A 17,855-nucleotide genomic window follows, 5' to 3' on the forward strand; every position below is an offset into this window, starting at 1 on the left:
TCCCTTCTTTTTCTTCTTCATCTCCCTTGCTGTGGACAGTCCATGTAGGGCTGACCACTGAGGGGGTGGACCAGCAGCATGCTCAAGTTTGCTTTGTGCTTTAACATTATTGTGTGATGAGTAATATCACTCTTTCCTAATCTCCCATGGTTTTGCATGGTCTTTAACATTATATTGTCAAATCATTTTTAAAAGAAAGGCTGCATTGGGAATTGATAGCAGCGATGTAATGCAATGTTGATGTGAAAAAACACACCAAAGGAACACCACCCTAATGAAGAATTCATTTCCATGATCTAGGAACGTTCAATTCATATTTGTGAACGTTCTCCTAAAGACAGAATCCAGAGAAGTGACGTCATCAAGTACAAAGCCTGGAGCTCCAGACAATGAATGGGAGACTGATTTGTTGTAGTGTTCTCAGTTCTCAGTGAAAGTGAAAATGTACCCTTACACTCAGAACACTCAGCGTCATCTACCATCTAGCCTTCACAACTCATTGTCTATGGAGCAGACGGCATACTTGATGACATCACAAATCTGAGTTAGACCTGTCTAGTTTTTGGATTTGGGAGAGTTGTTCATGTTTATTAATATGTTTGGACTGCCTTAGACCATAGGAATGTTTTTATTTAGAAAATGGGCGTAGTTCCCCATTAACTCACTATAACTTAGAGCACATAAATGATGATAGCCATTTTTGGTATACGTGCAGTTTAGTGTCCCAAATTCCCCATATAATTACCTTAATTAATTATGAACCTGCTAAACCACCTGTGCTACCCTAACCCTACCCCTACCCTTAACCCTAACCTTAACCTGTCTTAAATAAGACCCTCATCATTTGGGACACTCAGTTTTTGGAAAATAATTTGTGACACTAAACTGCACGTAAGCAGCAATTTTTAACATTTTAAGTAACAACATTTGTGAACAAAATATATGATCATACCAGGGATAAGGCCAGAGAGTATTACAATTGCATAGATTTAATCTCATACACTCATACATAAATGAAACCAAAGTAAATTAAAAGACTACACTTTGTGCGTATACTTTATTTAGTTAAACATATGCTATTACACAGTCTTTCTGTTTGTAACATATCTATTTGGGGTGTCATGTTCAAAACGTTCTTGAAAAAAGTGCCCCCCCCCCCATTCTTCTTCTTCTTCTTATGAATGATTTCCCCTCTTAAGTAGACCAAATGTAAAAAGCTCTTGTCCATTTTGTTCCCCTCAGAACAAAGAAAAAGGTCATCATTGCAGTTGCATCATTAGCTCAGTTTTTCTCAGTGCAGAAAGCCCTAGAGTCTGTGCATGCATCAACACAAGCTATTCACTATCTTGTCATGGGTAACATACACTTCATTCTTGTCTTTGATAGTACGGAGCCACTACAGGGAGAAACGATACAATGAAATGAATTACTACAGGGAGAAATGATTCAATCAGGATACAATGAAATGATTTCAGGCTCGGCGGTTATCAGAAAATTCAGGCAGCGCTTGTTATTTACACCAGGACGCTCGGGGTCAGCTGCTAAACCCGAGGTAATGTCGCCTACTAAAGAATGCATGATGCAAAATCGACTCCGCCTCCACGGTACGGTTACGGCATGCGTCGGTCACAGTTACGAGTGAACCCAAGTTGAAATAACGCACTGCGTCCAGCTACGCCATTGGCTAGTGATAAACAACGTAAAATATCCAATGAGCCGCCATATTAGAAGCCAACCCCTCTTTCATTCGGGTGAGAAAAGACACTTGGAGGCTAGTTTTCTGAAGTGCTGGTTGTTTATGTCGTTGAGCGTTTAACTATAAATCGTTAAACCTGCACAACTCGTGTCTTGTTTTGGTTTGGTTAGTGTCTTTCATACGGGTAATTTAGTCTTCTACAATGGCTACCGCGGCTGCAACTCCGACCGGGCAGAGAAGCACGTGCGGCGGCGGCACTCCGCTGAGCCCGACCAGGATCAGCAGACTGCAGGAGAAGCAACAGCTCAGGGACCTCAACGACCGCCTGGCCGTTTACATTGACAAAGTCCGTAGTTTGGAGTCTGAAAACAGCGTACTCCACCTTCAAATTAACGAGAGGGAAGACGTAAGGAGCCGGGAGGTCAGCGGACTGAAAGCCCTGTACGAGACCGAGCTAGCCGACGCCAGAAAATGTCTGGATGAGTCGTCCAAGGAGCGGGCCTGGCTGCAGATTGAGCTGGGGAAGATCACCTCCGAGCATGAACAGCTTCTACAGAAGTAAGTGCCTCACACACTTGAATCATGTTAAACGGTCCAATAGGGACAGGGACGCTGGGTCGCTAGCTAAATGCTATACGCCGACTTTGATTTTCGAGCCACTTTTGCAACATTACGCACGCAAAACGTTCGCACGCTCATCTGGTCTGGTGAGCGCGTCCCTCAAACTCGGCTTCTAGAAGAAAGAGGATTTAACGGTCTCTTAGTTAATCGCCACTCTTAGATCTGATATAAGGCTAGTTACAATCATTTGGTTGAAATGATAGAAATAATGAACAGTATTTTGAAATGATTGACAGTGACCTTTTACGTTACCCGCCCACCATTGTCTGTGTTACTGAAACAGAATAAATCTCCAACCGGCTTTTTAAAATGTAATTTTTACCACGCCTAATGCTAAATTTAAAAAAAGAGATAGACTAATACAAATATAAAGAATAAGTGTATTTTATAGAAATCAATTAATAAGGCAGAGACACTGTGTAGGCCTACATGTGGTTTAATTAGACAGAGAGACAAGAACAGAAGACTTAAACAGTCTATGAGTGGCACACAGTGTTTTTGTTTTTGGGGAAAAGGCCAACATGTTGGGAGTATTTCGCTTTTGCTCTGAAGTGGTACACAGACTTACTGTGTGCCGAGGGAATGTGCATCAGACATGTGTGACATCATTTTAATACCTAGATTGTATTTTTTGTTATTGGCTACACAGCACCCATGTATTGATAGACAGGAAACATAAGTGTTATGTGTGTTCCCATTTATCTGAGAGGATCTGACAGCTGCAGCTGTTACTCACAGCTGTTGACCAAAAGTGCATGCATGGACAATGTGGAGGGTTTCCCCCTGTTCTGATTCAACTGCATTTTCAGAAATAAAGTCAACAGTGTAATTCATGGTTGAAATGTGTCAGAAAATACTTATGTTTTCCTGCCTAATAAACACCAAGCAGTGTCGTGTTGAAACTTTAGAAATTGGCACTCACTCACAGCTGTGTGTAATGTCATGTCCCCTCAGTTCTGTGTGAAACCGAATGAGCTGAAAACAACTTAGATTTCACCAGCGTGTGAAGTTCCACAGGATGGTGATACGAATGTTGCAGAGGTCTGCTGTTACTAAACAAATGTAGCATTAGTACTCTGTGAAAAGAGTATACTGCATCCCAGTTACACATGTAACTACACACCCGTGCTGTTGAGTCTGAGGAGTCAGGTGTGGCGCTGTTGTGTGTTGTTGAACAGAGGAAGTACTGTGTGTGTGGTCACACACTCTGACAGCAGAACACAGGTGGCAGGGACAGCCTGTTTGAGACTGATGGCCAGTTGACATTATCCATCTGTTCACTTAGTCTTTATTTTGTAACACGTGTCTTGTGTTTGGGTTGTGTATAATTGACTCTACAGACTGTTGCGGCTGTTAGCAGTCTAAACAAATGCAGCCGCGAGGGACTAAACACTGAGAGATGAAAAACACTGCAGGGTTTTCCCTGGCAGTAGAAGTATTAGGTGCAACACCGAACCATTGTTGGCATCACCTTAGCTAAATGAATGTGAAATGCAGCAAAAAAAAACACTAACAGAGGAGAAAAAGCATCAAACTAACTTAAAGACTTTTCTCAGATCTATTCTGCTAATACACTGCATATATCTATATTATTCTTACTACTAGTATAATGTTACTGCTACTACATTGCACATATCTGTACATGTTGTTCATACATTGTTCATATTACATAGCCATATTTATTCTGCTCTTATAACACTGCAATATATTTCTTGTCCTGTCTATGCACCACCTGTCTATACTTGTATTTCACATTGCACTTTTCTGCTTTTTTGCACTTCTGGTTAGACGCTAACTGCATTTTGTTGTCCTTTTACTTTTACTCTGCACAATGACAATAACGTTGAATCTAATCTACTCTAATCTAATGACTGTAGTTGGACTTGTTTAGCAAGTTTAGTCATTTTTTGAGTGTTTATCTATTATCTGCTCTAGTTTTTCCAATGTTTTAGACACCTAGATGGTAATAATCACGGTCCAAAATGATATCAAATTGCATTTTTTTTTTTTTTTTTTTAAAAACATCAGATTTTTTTTTGAGGAAGGACCCAAACCCCTGCCAAATATGCGCACCTAAGTCTTCCACAAACCTAGGGAAAACACTGCACTGTGAACTGCAGTTGCCAAATCTAAAATTACCTTGTAATTCAAATAAGTGCGTTGAGTGCGGTCAACAGAAAGTGTTCGCTCCCAGGCTCACCCCCCCCCCTCTCTGTCAAAGCCCAAAAACCATTACATTACATGTCATTTAGCTGATGCTTTTATCCAAAGCGACTTAGAGTTGCTACATATGTCAGAGGTCACACACCTCTGGAACAACTAGGGGTTAAGTGCCTTGCTCAGGGACACATTGGTTGATGTATCACAGTGGGAATCGAACCCAGGTCTCCCACACCAAAAGCATGGGTCATATCCACTGTGCTATCACCACCCACCAGATGAACCAGATGAACAGGTGAAGCAAACAGATATACTGTAATCGCTTCCACCCAAACCCCAGTGAACATGCCCACCACCTACAGCATCAGTGCAGTGAATAATATAAAATGAGACCATAAACATACAGGAGAAACATTACAGCTGCTATCTCTAACTTTCCCCATGGTAAGATGACGTTGGTGATGTGTTCTGTCTCTGGAATAGACTCAGCTTGCTGTTGGTCTGCAGCACTGTTCCTGTGAAGTGAGAGCCCACTGGGTCAGTGGTTTTGCCTCCCAGCTAATGTTTCTCAGTAAAATGTGAAAAAGCAGACATACCATTGTACATTCCACTCATAGTTTGTTCACTTCAGCAGCAGTCTCACCCGCCCATTGTAACCCTCAGGCACACACATGAGGAAAATAGCTGGCCTCTAGCCCAGCAGAGCTCCTCCAACATACCATTTTACTCCCAAACCCATTGAAACACTTCCACTGTTGACTTGGTTAACCCAGGATCAGAGCTGGGAAACAGATGTCCAACTGGCTTGGCTTTATAAATCAAAGCACTCAACATAAAATGCATTTGTTTTGAAGCCTAATCTAAACAGGAAAAATAATGCAAACACACATAATAAAAAATATTTGCAGTGCAAACATGACCTAAATAAACTTCTTTTCTGTTAGTTCTGATCTGTTGTGGTCACCAGAGGACCCTGTTTGCTTTTTTAACGTTTCTGCCTGGGCGTTGTCTATCTTCATTGAGTGAGTGAGCGAAATATTAGTAACAACTCGACTTTAACCCTCTAAGGTCTAAGCCATTTTTTTTCAATATTTGTGTTGCCTGGTCTCCTTGTGTAATAATGCTTGTAGAAGTTATAGACCTGATTGTTTTCAGGACAAGCTGGGCTATCAGGATATGTATGCTGCAGGGATGTCACATGAATGTATACCCTGTTAGGCTATATGACTGTTAATACAAAAGAAAAAAAACTAAACGGAAATTTAATTATACAAATGTATTGAAATCACAGAGATTACTACCACTACTACTACTACTCATTTCTGCCTGATGCCATCTGAAGTTAAGTCTTGCAGTGGAACAAATTATTGTAATTGTTAATTGTTTTTTTTCAATTGTGCATCTTGATTGATAGTCCTGAGCACTATGGGCAATCTGAGAACATTATTAATGTGTATTGTCCCTTTCTTAAATACACAGACAGAAATATCTGCCTGTTCTGGCTCCATGTTAACCTTCATTGTCAACGAAGTTTGTATCTGCCGTTGTCCTTTCCCAGTGTAGTCAGTGAAGACCCACCGTGTCCCTCTGCCTGCCTCATCAGGTCTGGTTTCGGGTCTTAACGTGTGTCAGACTTGTATTCGGGAAACCCTGGAGTACCTTTTGATCCTTGATGGTAGTCAGTGGTAGACTCTGAGCAGCATCACACACTGTCATCTCATAGGTGGAAATCACTGGGGGGGGGCAGGAGGACCCACCCCATCTGAGGGTTGTTTCTCTCTCCCCCCATTCAAACCACGCTGTGTATTGTAAATAATAGGGAAACGATACAAATGAAGACAGAGCGAAAAAAATGCTTTTTAAGTTTACAAACTTTAAGTACATTTTAAATTAGTCATGACAAAAAAACGATGTATTTTTCCACGAGTCCACTATGTTAGCAGGTATAAAGTTACTCAGCTTGTTTGGTAGCTTGTTGGATAGTTAGTTAGCTAATGTTAGCTTGCTGATTCCACCCACCGTGCCGTCACGCGACACACTGGTTATTAAAAATGAGCCGGACAAAGTGTCACTCATCTGGCGACAGCGTTGTGCTTTCCTACGCTGGGATAAGAGTGTGAATGACACATTAAGTTGTTAAACTTTCTAATGTAGTCACCGGCTGGCTAGTTAGTTAGCTAGCACCCCCCCCCCATCTGTTAGATGAAATTTATCAACTTTATCATCCACATGCACTCACCGTGCCTTGTCATTCTCCTTCCAGCTACAACAAGAAGGACTCTGAGGCAGCCAGCGCCCAGGCCAGGCTGAAGGACTTAGAGGCTCAGCTGAACTCTAAAGAGGCCCTGCTGGCTACAGCGCTGTCTGAGAATGGAGGCTTGGGGGCCACACTGGCCGACCTGCGAGAACAGCTGCAGGAGGTACTGCACTGCTACAACATCAATATGATCAGGCTCAAAATATTTCCCCTTCCTTTGACCGTTGAATGGAGTGATGCAGAGAGATCTGATTTGTAAATATAATATGCTTTTATTTCTGAATCTTGTACTTAAACAAAATGTTATTTGTGATTGTCGCTCACAGTCTTTGTTCTTTTGAGAGCTGTTCTAGATTCACTTAACTTGATAACCCTTTTCCATTCACCATTTTTTTCAAAGCGCTACCTGTTCTTGTGCGTTTTCAGATGGATACAGGTCTCGCTCAGGCCAAGAAGCAACTTGGAGACGAGATGCTGCTGCGCGTCGACTTGGAAAACCGTTGCCAGAGTATGACAGAGGAAATGATCTTCCGCAAGAGCATGCAAGAGGAGGTCAGAATTTTTCCATTTGATCAGATTTCTATGCAATAAAGCCAGCCCAACAGAACAGAAAAGGAGAAGAATGAAGATTGTACATCTGACAGAATAGAGAATCAAAAGACAAGTAAAGGTTAAAAAAAAATAAATCGTAGAAAACATTACTCAAACAGGAGGAAACTGTGCATTTTGTTGGACTATTTTGTGCGGCGAAGTAGTGTGTGTGTGTGTGTGTGTGTGTGTGTGTGTGTGTGTGTGTGTGTGTGTGTGTGTGTGTGTGTGTGTGTGTGTGTGTGTGTGTGTGTGTGTGTGTGTGTGTGTCTAATGGGTTTTAACAACAATGAAGCTGAGCAGGGAAGGAAAGACATATCAGGCTGTGTTGCACACACAGATTTACTGACAGTAAGAGAAATCTAGTTTTAAGTGATTTGGCTTCTTTCTGACTGGTCTAAAATCAAAGAGCCACATCAGCAAAAGCATGATGAACTTAAGTTTCAGTAGGGCTGCATAATAATTGAATGTCTTAATAATGTTTTGTATTAAATGTCTGAATCCCTTTCTTTCCGTTTCATTTGGTGTCTGTGTAACCTAACTAGTGTTGACTTGAGTTAATCAGGACAGGCTCAAAGTGTCTGAATGCTGCCTGTGTGCTGTGCTACAGGAAGTAAAGGAGGCGCGGCAGCGGTACGAGGCGCGGCTGGTGGAGGTGGACTCTGGACGGAAGGAGGAGTACGAGTATAAACTGACCCAGGCCCTGACTGACATGAGAGCTCAGAACGAAGAGCAGATCAAGATGTACAAGGACAACATGGAGAGCACCTACGTGGCCAAAGTATGTCAGCACATACAGTCTTGGTATTCTCCATTCACATAATCATAATTCATTCCATGTGAACGAGCTGGCTGACATAAACATCTTCTGTCTGTACCTGCTGTGACGGGGAGGATTATGTGTCTCTCTGACCCAGAATTAAGCAACATCAAAATATAACAATATACTGTAACTCACGAGCCATGAGACAAACTATGCATGAAGTGTCACAATAGATTTTATCAGACAACAGCCAACCAATCAGAGATGAGTCATTTCTGTTGCCTTGATATAAAATGTGATTTGCTAGGAGTGCAAAACTACACTATGTACACAATATGTACAAAGTATGTGTATGGTCAAACAATACAGCCATATGTGGTACATTACATGTCATTTAGCTGATGCTTTTATCCAAAGCGACTTCCAATTAATTGAGAGGGATGGAACCATGTTTTCAGTGGTGGGGGAAACTAGAGCACCCGGAGAGGTCCATCACTGATCTCGAGCCAGGCTAACGTTGTTGGATGGGGGGTGAGGTCCGGGCTCTGTGAATGCCAGTCAGGTTCTTCCACAGCAGACAGGAATCACTGTTTCTTTATGGAGCTGGCTTTGTGGGTGGGGTCACTGTCATGTTGAAACAGGAAAGGACCAAACATAAAGTGTTGCAACAAAGTTAGACGAACACAGTTGTCTGAAATATTATATGCTGGAGCATTAAGATACACAATTGTATGTTGACATAGCTATCAACTCAACTTAAAATACTACTCATGAGTACAGTTTTTTTTTATTTATTTTTTTTTATATTGTTCAGATGCACTTCTGCCAGCTGGGTGCTAGGATGCAAATGCAGAGATAAAAATGTAAATGCATTTACTAACTCTTAATCTTTTCCAACATTTAACGAGTGCAGATTTTAACTAAGCCCCTAAATATTTTGATGCATCGTACTTATCATTGCGTCCTAGCCCTCTGAATCGGAATCAAATAGGTGCCTAGAGATTCACACCCCTAACTGACACTGATAAATTATAAAAGGTGAATGCCAAAATACACGGATGCCTTCTGCAGGATGTTGGCGGACCAGTTTAAATCATCCTCCTCCTACACAATATGCAACTAAGCAACAAGCTAGTTTGTGTTTACAATCAAGTGAACCTGTAAGTTACATACCAAACAAGACATTACTAAAACTTCCTGCATGTCAGGAAGTGACTGCCATTGCTCAGTTCCTCTTTCAGTGTGTGATGAAGAGGAAACGGTGTTGATGTTGCTGTGTGTTTGTCTCCAGCTGGACGACCTGCGTCGGCTGTCTGAGATGAACGGAGCATCGGCCAACATGAGCCGAGAGGAGCTCAGAGAGTCCAGCCTGAGGATCGAGAGCCTCACCGCCCAGATGGCAGCCATGCAGAAGGAGGTCGGCATTTTGTTTTACATTTACCTTTTTTGTTCTTGATAGAATTATTATTATTTCTATCAATTATTATTAATTGGTGTCCTAAAATATTTGATACAATCCAACGCCAACCACATGTATCTCAGTGCTGAATCTAATATCCTACCTTTACCAACACCTGTAAAGATCAGATTAGTTGGACGTTGGAGTTTTCCAGATACTTCTAGCTTTCCCTTTTCTCCAGTAAAAGTGAAACATGAAATATCTCCATTAAAGCAGGCTGTAAATCACGTTTATGCAGCTGATTTTTCACTCTGTTTATTCCGTTTATCAAACTCTCGTCATGACAGTCTGTGACATCACAATCAGAGACTCGTGCAGGTTAAACTGGCCTTCCTATACATTGTTAGAGCAGACTAAAGGCTGGTTTATGCTTCTGCGTCATATAACGCTGGTATCAGGTAGGGCTGCAACTAACGATTATTTTAATAATCGATTAATCTGTCGATTTATTTTTTCAATGAATCGGATAAAAAAACAAAGCATTAATTTACATCAACTCAATACATACTTGCATACATACTTGTTGTTTTAGTTAATAGTTGTGTAAAGGTAAGTAACCCAAAGAGCAGACACCAGACACACACACACACACACACACACACACACACACACACACACGTTCACTTGAAGCTTATTCATTAAATTATTACCATCATTGTAGTAAGTGCGAGTTAAGTTCATTTGTACACCACATTTAAACACAGCTTAAGATGACTAAGTGCTATAAAAGAACTTTAAAATGAAATTAAAAAGTACAACACACACAAATATATTTGTCAACAATAACTGATATGGGGCAAAGCACAGAATATATACATGACAATAGATTGAAAAATGAATGGGCCAAAAAAGGCGAGCGAATAAAAACGTGTCTTTAGTCTTGCTTTACTACTGTTAACGAGCTAATGCTAGCTTGTCATGCTAGTCAGCTGGATAACGAGTAAACACCACACCAGCACCAGAAGAGGACGTTAAGTTCCTCACTTCAAAACGGAACAACAGTAGGATTGTGTAGTGACTTTACCCTGCTGTTGAACTCCCTTCCTCCTCATCAAGGACTCCAACATGTTTACGTTTTAGGTGCTGAATCATCACCGTGGTGACCGTGCCATGCCGTGTCGCTTTTGCTTATCTTGCAATTAACACATTTTTGATTTATGTAATGTGAATGCTCCCACACCTTGGATGACTTAGGTCGTACTGATTTCTCTGCCTCCGCCATGTGTTTCAGAACGTTACGGGTCTCCGGTCTCTGCTCTTTTTTTTTTTTTTTTTTCTCTTTCACTCCACGCCGCTCCGCACGGCACTCAACTCAATTGCTTTTATCTCCGCGACTGAGTGGTGTGTCGCGCGACACAACGAATCGATAATGAAATTCGTTGGCAACTTTTTTTAATAATCAAATTTTATCGATTTTATCGATTCGTTGTTGCAGCCTTAGTATCAGGAAGGACTGGAGTTTATGCACCGATCCGATACCACGTAATAAAGCCCTAAAGAAAATATGTTAAAGTAGATTTAGTTTATTTATGTTCTTTTTCCGTTATAACTGACTGTCAAACTGCATAATAAAAGAAAGTTCTGGGGCGTTCATTGTTTGTGTTTGTTCATGTTACACAAAAAGTTTAACCTGAGCCAGACCGACAACAAAGATAGAAATAATATCACATCCATACAGGGATAGTAGTATACAGCTGTTATAACATAATAAAATATATGACATACTGGTATCGGATCAGTACTCGGTATCGGCCGATATGCAAGTTCAGGTATCAGAATCGGTATCGGGAAGCAAAAAATGGTATCGGACCATCTCTAACGTGCACCAGCCTCTGTACACAGAAAAAAGTATTTTGAACCCTGCACTGGGTTTGATTTTTTTTTTTTTTTATCTCAGTATTGATGTATACTATATATTTATCTTTTTATTGAAGCAGGTGTCAAAAGCTTTTTAGATGACGTATGATAAAGTGTTACCTCCGACTCTCGCCTCGCTGTCTGTATGCAGACTCGTGGTTGGCGCGACCGTATCGTGGAGCTGGAGGACACCTTGGCTCAGGAGAAAGACAGGAGCCGCAAGCTGCTGGCAGACAAAGACCGCGAGGTCCGCGAGGTCCAGGCCAGGATGCAGCAACAGCTAAACGACTACGAACAGCTGCTGGACGTCAAACTGGCACTGGACATGGAGATCAACGCCTACCGTAAACTCCTGGAGGGAGAGGAAGAGAGGTGAGGACACATGAGGTTTATGAGTGGTGGTGGTGGTGTTTCCACTCCATTTCCAACCCAGCCGCCAGTGTTGTAGTACTCGAGATTGGGTATTGTTTGGGGTTTTTCCAAATACCTGTGCTAAAGTGGTACTTTTAAAACGTTTTTTTTTACGGAAAAAAAAAAAAAAAATGAAGAGCACAAAATGACAGTCGTCGACATTAAAGAACGGCTTGTTTATTGCTAAGACCAATAGGGTTGGGCATCGTTTGGATTTTAACGATTCTGATTCCAATTCCGCCTTTCGATTCCGGTTCTTATCGATTCCGATTCTTTGAGGGGTGGAGTTGAAACAGGTCAAATGCTTATTTTCACAAATAAGAGTTTTATTTTGATTCAATGGTGGTTTGCAGTTTTACAGCTTTTTCAATGTAAAATAAAGCCACACTAGAGCGCTGCTTACTGTGCTCCAAGGCTGCAACACAACAAGCACCTGGCCGCTACGGAAACCAAAAACTTGCGCATGTTAAATTGGGAAGCAATGATCGGATTTGAAATCAAATCCTCCAAACGATTCCAAACGATTCCAATAAAGAAACGATTCTGCTGGAATCGTAATTTTAGAAACTATTCCAAGTAGGAATCGGTTCTCGATGCCCAACCCTAAAGGCCAACCATCTTAGGTTACCAGTTTCAAATGAACGCACAGTCTGTGTTGTTTTTCTGACAATGACAACTGCAGACTGTAGGACGTCCCGCTGTTGGAATCCTCTCCAGTGAAATACAGTCACACTGTTTAACCGTCAGCATTTTAACCGTGTTTAAACCAGCTGCTAGCTAACGGTAGGCTAACGTTACCTGCTGTCAAGCATAGTGTTTACTAGCTAACAGTAGGCTAACGTTATCTTCTGTCAAGTGTAGTGTTTACTAGCTAATGGTAGGCTAAAGTTAAATGCTGTCAAGTGTAGTGTTTACTAGCTAACAGTAGGCTAACGTTATCTTCTGTCAAGCATAGTGTTTACTAGCTAACAGTAGGCTAACGTTACCTGCTGTCAAGTGTAGTGTTTACTAGCTAACGGTAGGCTAAAGTTAAATGCTGTCAAGTGTAGTGTTTACTAGCTAACAGTAGGCTAACGTTATCTTCTGTCAAGTGTAGTGTTTACTAGCTAACAGTAGGCTAACGTTATCTTCTGTCAAGTGTAGTGTTTACTAGCTAACGGTAGGCTAAAGTTAAATGCTGTCAAGTGTAGTGTTAACTATGCTTGCAGCGATGCTTTTGTTGCCTGTAACATCTGTTTCGGAGCATCAGAGAGCAGCGCAGGTGTTTAAGTGGCACCGAAATGAGGCACTGAAATCCCCGTAGCTATTCGGTCCAGTAGATACCGGTTGTTTAGGAACCAGCGCCGTATTAGCACCCTACTCGAGATCGGTCTTGGTCTTAAAACCGCTTTTTGAAGGTCTCAGTCCCGTCTCGGAATCAACCGTATTTACTCGGTCTCGGATGAAGAGGACTCTGGATTTTATTTCCAGACCGGTCAAGACCACAACTGCACGGATATCACTAAATGATTTATGTGTTAACATCATTACTGTGATTGGATGTAAAACTTCCTGCTTCAAATGCAACCAATAACTTGACTCATTTCTAATTTGAAATGTGTTACTGTTAACCCCCTCTTCCCGCCCCCCTTAACGCGCAGTCCCAGGAGAGTGAATGGCTGTCTTGGTCATGACTCGGTCTCGATACACTCTGGTCTTGGTAATGACTTGGTCTTGGTTTAGGTGGTCTGGACCTAGAACACAGCCAGCTGCTGAGCCTGACCCCTCACTGTGCTACCTCCCTCCCCACAGACTGAAGCTGTCTCCCAGTCCTTCGGCCCGTGTCACCATGTCTCGAGCCTCCTCCAGCAGCCGCAGCGTGCGCACCACTCAGGGAAAGAGGAAGCGCGTGGATGTGGAGGAACAGGAAGCCAGCAGCTCGGTGTCGATCGCTCACTCTGCCTCGGCCACAGGATCGATCTGCATCGACGAGATCGACATGGACGGCAAGTTCATCTGCCTCCACAACACTGGAGAGGAGGTGAGCTCCTGGGTTCTTAGATGTTGGCTGCTTTTAGTTCCTTCATGTTTATGTAGAGACAACGCTAAAAGTCTTGTATCAAGAGATCCGCTATGAACTTTGTATCTGATTGATTTCTGCATTGTGTCAACAGGACCAGGCAATGGTCGGTTATGAGATGATTAAGACAATCGGAAATGCTACAGCTACCTACAAGTTCACACCCAAATATGTCCTAAAGGCTGGCCAGAAAGTCACGGTAGGAGTTTGTCTTTAGTTGGATTCTAATAATTTTCTGTTGAACCTTTTAGGAGTGATATCCTGTCTATAAACATGTCATCAAGTCATTATTAAGTGTTCTAAGGAAGAACGGAAGAGTCTTTGGATAAAAGGTGAATGCTAGGTTAGTGCTCCTGACTAAAGGCCTGGAGCCGGTCCCCGGGCTGCTGCAGTGTACAGGAGGTTAAATGCAGAGGACACAGTCAGTGCTGAGAAATGGCAATAAAGGAACCTTTTCTCTCAAGCCGGATGGTGTACAGTGTTTCCCACACATAGACTAATTTGTGGTGGTGCGCCCATACAATCAACACCGGGCGCCACATATTGCGCATTTTTTTTTTTAACGCTATTTAAAACACGCAGCGTAATTCGTTCAGCTGCATTTCCTTTCCCTGCTCTCCATCTCTGTCACTCACGCGTCTCTCTCACATAGGCTACACACACACACACACACACACACACACACACACACACACAGCCCCTCCCCTCTGTGCACACAGCGTCTGTCTCCATGAAAACGAGAGAAGACGGCTGGCGAAATTCACAAGTTCATGAAAGGTTGGTATCTATCTCGTGAACACCTTTTACACAATCACACATTAAAAAGTGCTATAAAAATATTTTAGATTCTGAATACAATGTTGAGTCCCGACCCGACTCTTAGCAAACAAGCGATTGCTCCTGCTTTAGAACGTTAACTAGTCGCAGGTTTGCGGTAAAATGCAGTTGGGTTGTCGAGATCAAAACACTATATGTAGCAACTGTGAATCAAATAAACTTATTATAAATAATGTTATGTCATTTTTTACTCTTAAACTGAATGTTTGCTGCTTCAATCCAGATGAGTATTGGAAAGTATTTTCATTAGTATGAGGACCAGCCTGAACCGGAGGTATCAGTCTGAAACAGAGCTGTGTTTGTGTTGCAGGTTTGGGCGTCTGATGCTGGTGTGAGCTCCAAACCTCCCACAGACCTGCTGTGGAAGAACCAGTCGTCCTGGGGATCAGGGCTGGACGTGCATGTGGTGCTGACCAACCCTCAGGGAGAGGTGAGAGAACACTCACTCATTCACTCACTCACTCACTCACTCACACTCTCTCTCTCTCTCTCTCTCTCTCTCTCTCTCTCTCTCTCTCTCTCTCTCTCTCTCTCTCTCTCTCTCTCTGTCTCACTCACACACTCTCTCTCTGTCTCTCTCTCTCTCTCTCTCTCTCTCTCTCTCTCTCTCTCTCTCTCTCTCTCTCTCTCTCTCTCTCTCTCTCACTCACTGACTCACTCACACACACACTACATCCCTGTACACCCTCTGTATTTTGTCTGTTCAGTCTTGCCACACTGGTTGCTGGGCCAGTGTAATAGTCATCCGTCCGTCTCCACATCAGTTTTTGTTGCCCATTGTCAGATTTTTCTTACTAGTAAAAATCATGAAGAGCAGCCAGTTGTGTGTCAGGGATAATCTTGGTGTGTGTGTGTGTGTGTGTGTGTGTGTCAGGAGGTGGCAAAGAGAACCACAACATACAACACGGCACTGGAAGAGCAGGATGAGGAAGATAATGGAGTGGAGGCCAGTGAGGAAGCCCTCTTCCACCTGCAGGTGAGACTAACAGCCACACTATCGGCTCAAAAATCTATAAGTGTGTGTGTGTGTGTGTGTGTGTGTGTGTGTGTGTGTGTGTGTGTGTGTGTGTGTGTGTGTGTGTGTGTGTGTGTGTGTGTGTGTGTGTGTGTGTGTGTGGCGTTGGGTTCAGAGAGCCACCCCTAGTAATGTAACTGTCATGCACAGAAAGGAAGTTGATGACTCTAAAGCTGCTGAACGTGTCAGCCTTTAAACCTCAATTTACGGCTTACGGTCAGCTCTGTGCGTTGCTATGGTTACTGTACAAACCAAGCAGTTTGCAGGGCTGCGGTATAGATGCACGGCCAAAAGAAAAGACAGAGAAACTCAGCTACTTTTAAACATTATCAGAGACTCAGATATCAACAGGTTTTTGGATATGAGCAGACCTTTTCAAGAAGCTGGTTGAAGGAATGAAAGAGAGACGCTGAGTTCACACGCTCCAACAAGTCCTCCACCGCTGAAATCCTTTTTTGCACGGTGACATGTAAACAGGACATTTGTTGGAATACTCATATTCATTAGCCATGTAAATGGCTTAGACGGAATATCGTCTTTTTCAGAATTACAATAACCGGAATATTATGTGCATGTAAACGTAGTCACTGCTGATCTAGATTTTGGGGTTGTGTGTGTTTGTGTTCTGAATGGTACCGTGACCGTTTGTGTGCAGGAGGACCCTCGCACGGCCAAGAGAGGCTGCTCCATCATGTGATCCCTCTGCACCAACCAGCCGCTCCGCTGCCTCTAATACTACAACTATTTTTCTATCTTTTGTAGTGTATTTCCATACGAAGAATGTTTTACTTTCTCATAAAAATGCAAAGCTGGGTAGATTTTATTTTCATCTGAAAAAGCCAACAACATGGTGCTGAAACAATGTATTTTGTAGATCAGAAACCTTTTTATTTTATAAAAACATGCAACAAGTAGCTAAACTCCAGACCGACTGTGTCTTTTAAAAATTGAGTAATGTGCTATGTCATTTTAAAATTATAATTTTGTTATTTTCTTTTATATTTTATCTTGTAATTTTATTGATGCTATATTTTAAGCTACAAGAGAAGACGCAGGATTAGGTCAGGGGCTGATTTAGATCAGTTTTGCTCAAAATCTACTGTATTTTAAAAAAAAATAAGAAAAAAAAAAGACTGAAGAAATACGCACTGAAAGGACAAGTACACTAAATAAAAGCTTGACAGTAAGAGGAGTTGTGAAGGAGCCTGGACCTGGACAAGATGTCAGAATTACACAATATGGAACCTCTGTTTAATAGCATTCTTTAGAAAAAAAGAACTACTGTGATTGATTGTATTCATGAAGAAATCCGAGGGCATTTGAAGTTTGTTAGCAGTTGTTGACTTCCCTTAAAGCCCCTGTGTGTAAGATTTGAAACTGTGGCGTTAGCGACTCCTCGTGGTAGAATGAAAAAGAAAAAAAAAAAAGATGTGACCTGGGGACAAAAGATGGACTGACAGCAGTAGCCGGCTCCAGTCTTCACAGGGGGGGGGGGGGGGGCTGTAATATCAAATCTGAACGTTTCTCTCCGCTGACTTTGAATAAGCGTTGCACCACTAATTGAGAAGTGTTGATTGTATCTTAACTTTTGATATTTGAAGTGTTTGAAGTACTTTTTGTGTTAGTCTGTTAATATGCATGCTGTGGCTGAATCCTAGTTAAATGATTAAATGTGTTTTCTTGTACTTTCTTGTTTTCCCTGTTTGTCATACATCATTGTAATGGGTCTATGTAGAAAAGAGGATTAAAAGAAATAGATATTAGAAATTATTAAAACACAAAAAAGCATGGCAGAAAAAAACAATATCAATGATGATGTCAGATAACAGGAGTAAATATGGTAGCCCTGTATTTACTGATTTACATCCCCTGGCATCAGAGACCAGCACAGACTGACACTCATTTGATACAGAGTGTTACAAAACAATGACAACAGTGGATTCAACCTTTAGAGAAATGCAACCCGACGTCCCCCTGATGGCCAATGACGGAGTCTGTATCCACGACGTTCCACTTCCGGGATTGTTCAGGTGCGGCCGGAAATTTGGCCTGATGTCCGTCTCCTTCCTCTTTCTTTGTGTTGGCGTTCTAACCTCTGGTGGATTTGTGAGGACTATGGTTAACTGCTCCTC

General features: G+C 42.1%; 1 protein-coding gene across 1 annotated transcript; it reads left to right on the forward strand.

The window, feature by feature from the left end:
* The first annotated feature begins 1,705 nt into the window (after window positions 1-1,705).
* On the forward strand, window positions 1,706-17,408 carry lmnb1 (lamin B1). The gene is made up of 11 exons (XM_031282325.2): window positions 1,706-2,254; window positions 6,741-6,897; window positions 7,161-7,286; window positions 7,933-8,103; window positions 9,377-9,502; window positions 11,553-11,773; window positions 13,604-13,832; window positions 13,966-14,070; window positions 15,019-15,138; window positions 15,583-15,684; window positions 16,379-17,408. The coding sequence occupies exons 1-11, from the start codon at window positions 1,899-1,901 to the stop codon at window positions 16,418-16,420; spliced, it is 1,755 nt and encodes a 584-aa protein (XP_031138185.1). The 5' UTR covers window positions 1,706-1,898; the 3' UTR covers window positions 16,421-17,408.
* The last annotated feature ends 447 nt before the right edge of the window (window positions 17,409-17,855 follow it).

Source organism: Sander lucioperca, chromosome 14 (genome assembly GCF_008315115.2).
Source record: "Sander lucioperca isolate FBNREF2018 chromosome 14, SLUC_FBN_1.2, whole genome shotgun sequence".
NCBI classification, from domain to species: Eukaryota; Metazoa; Chordata; class Actinopteri; order Perciformes; family Percidae; genus Sander; species Sander lucioperca.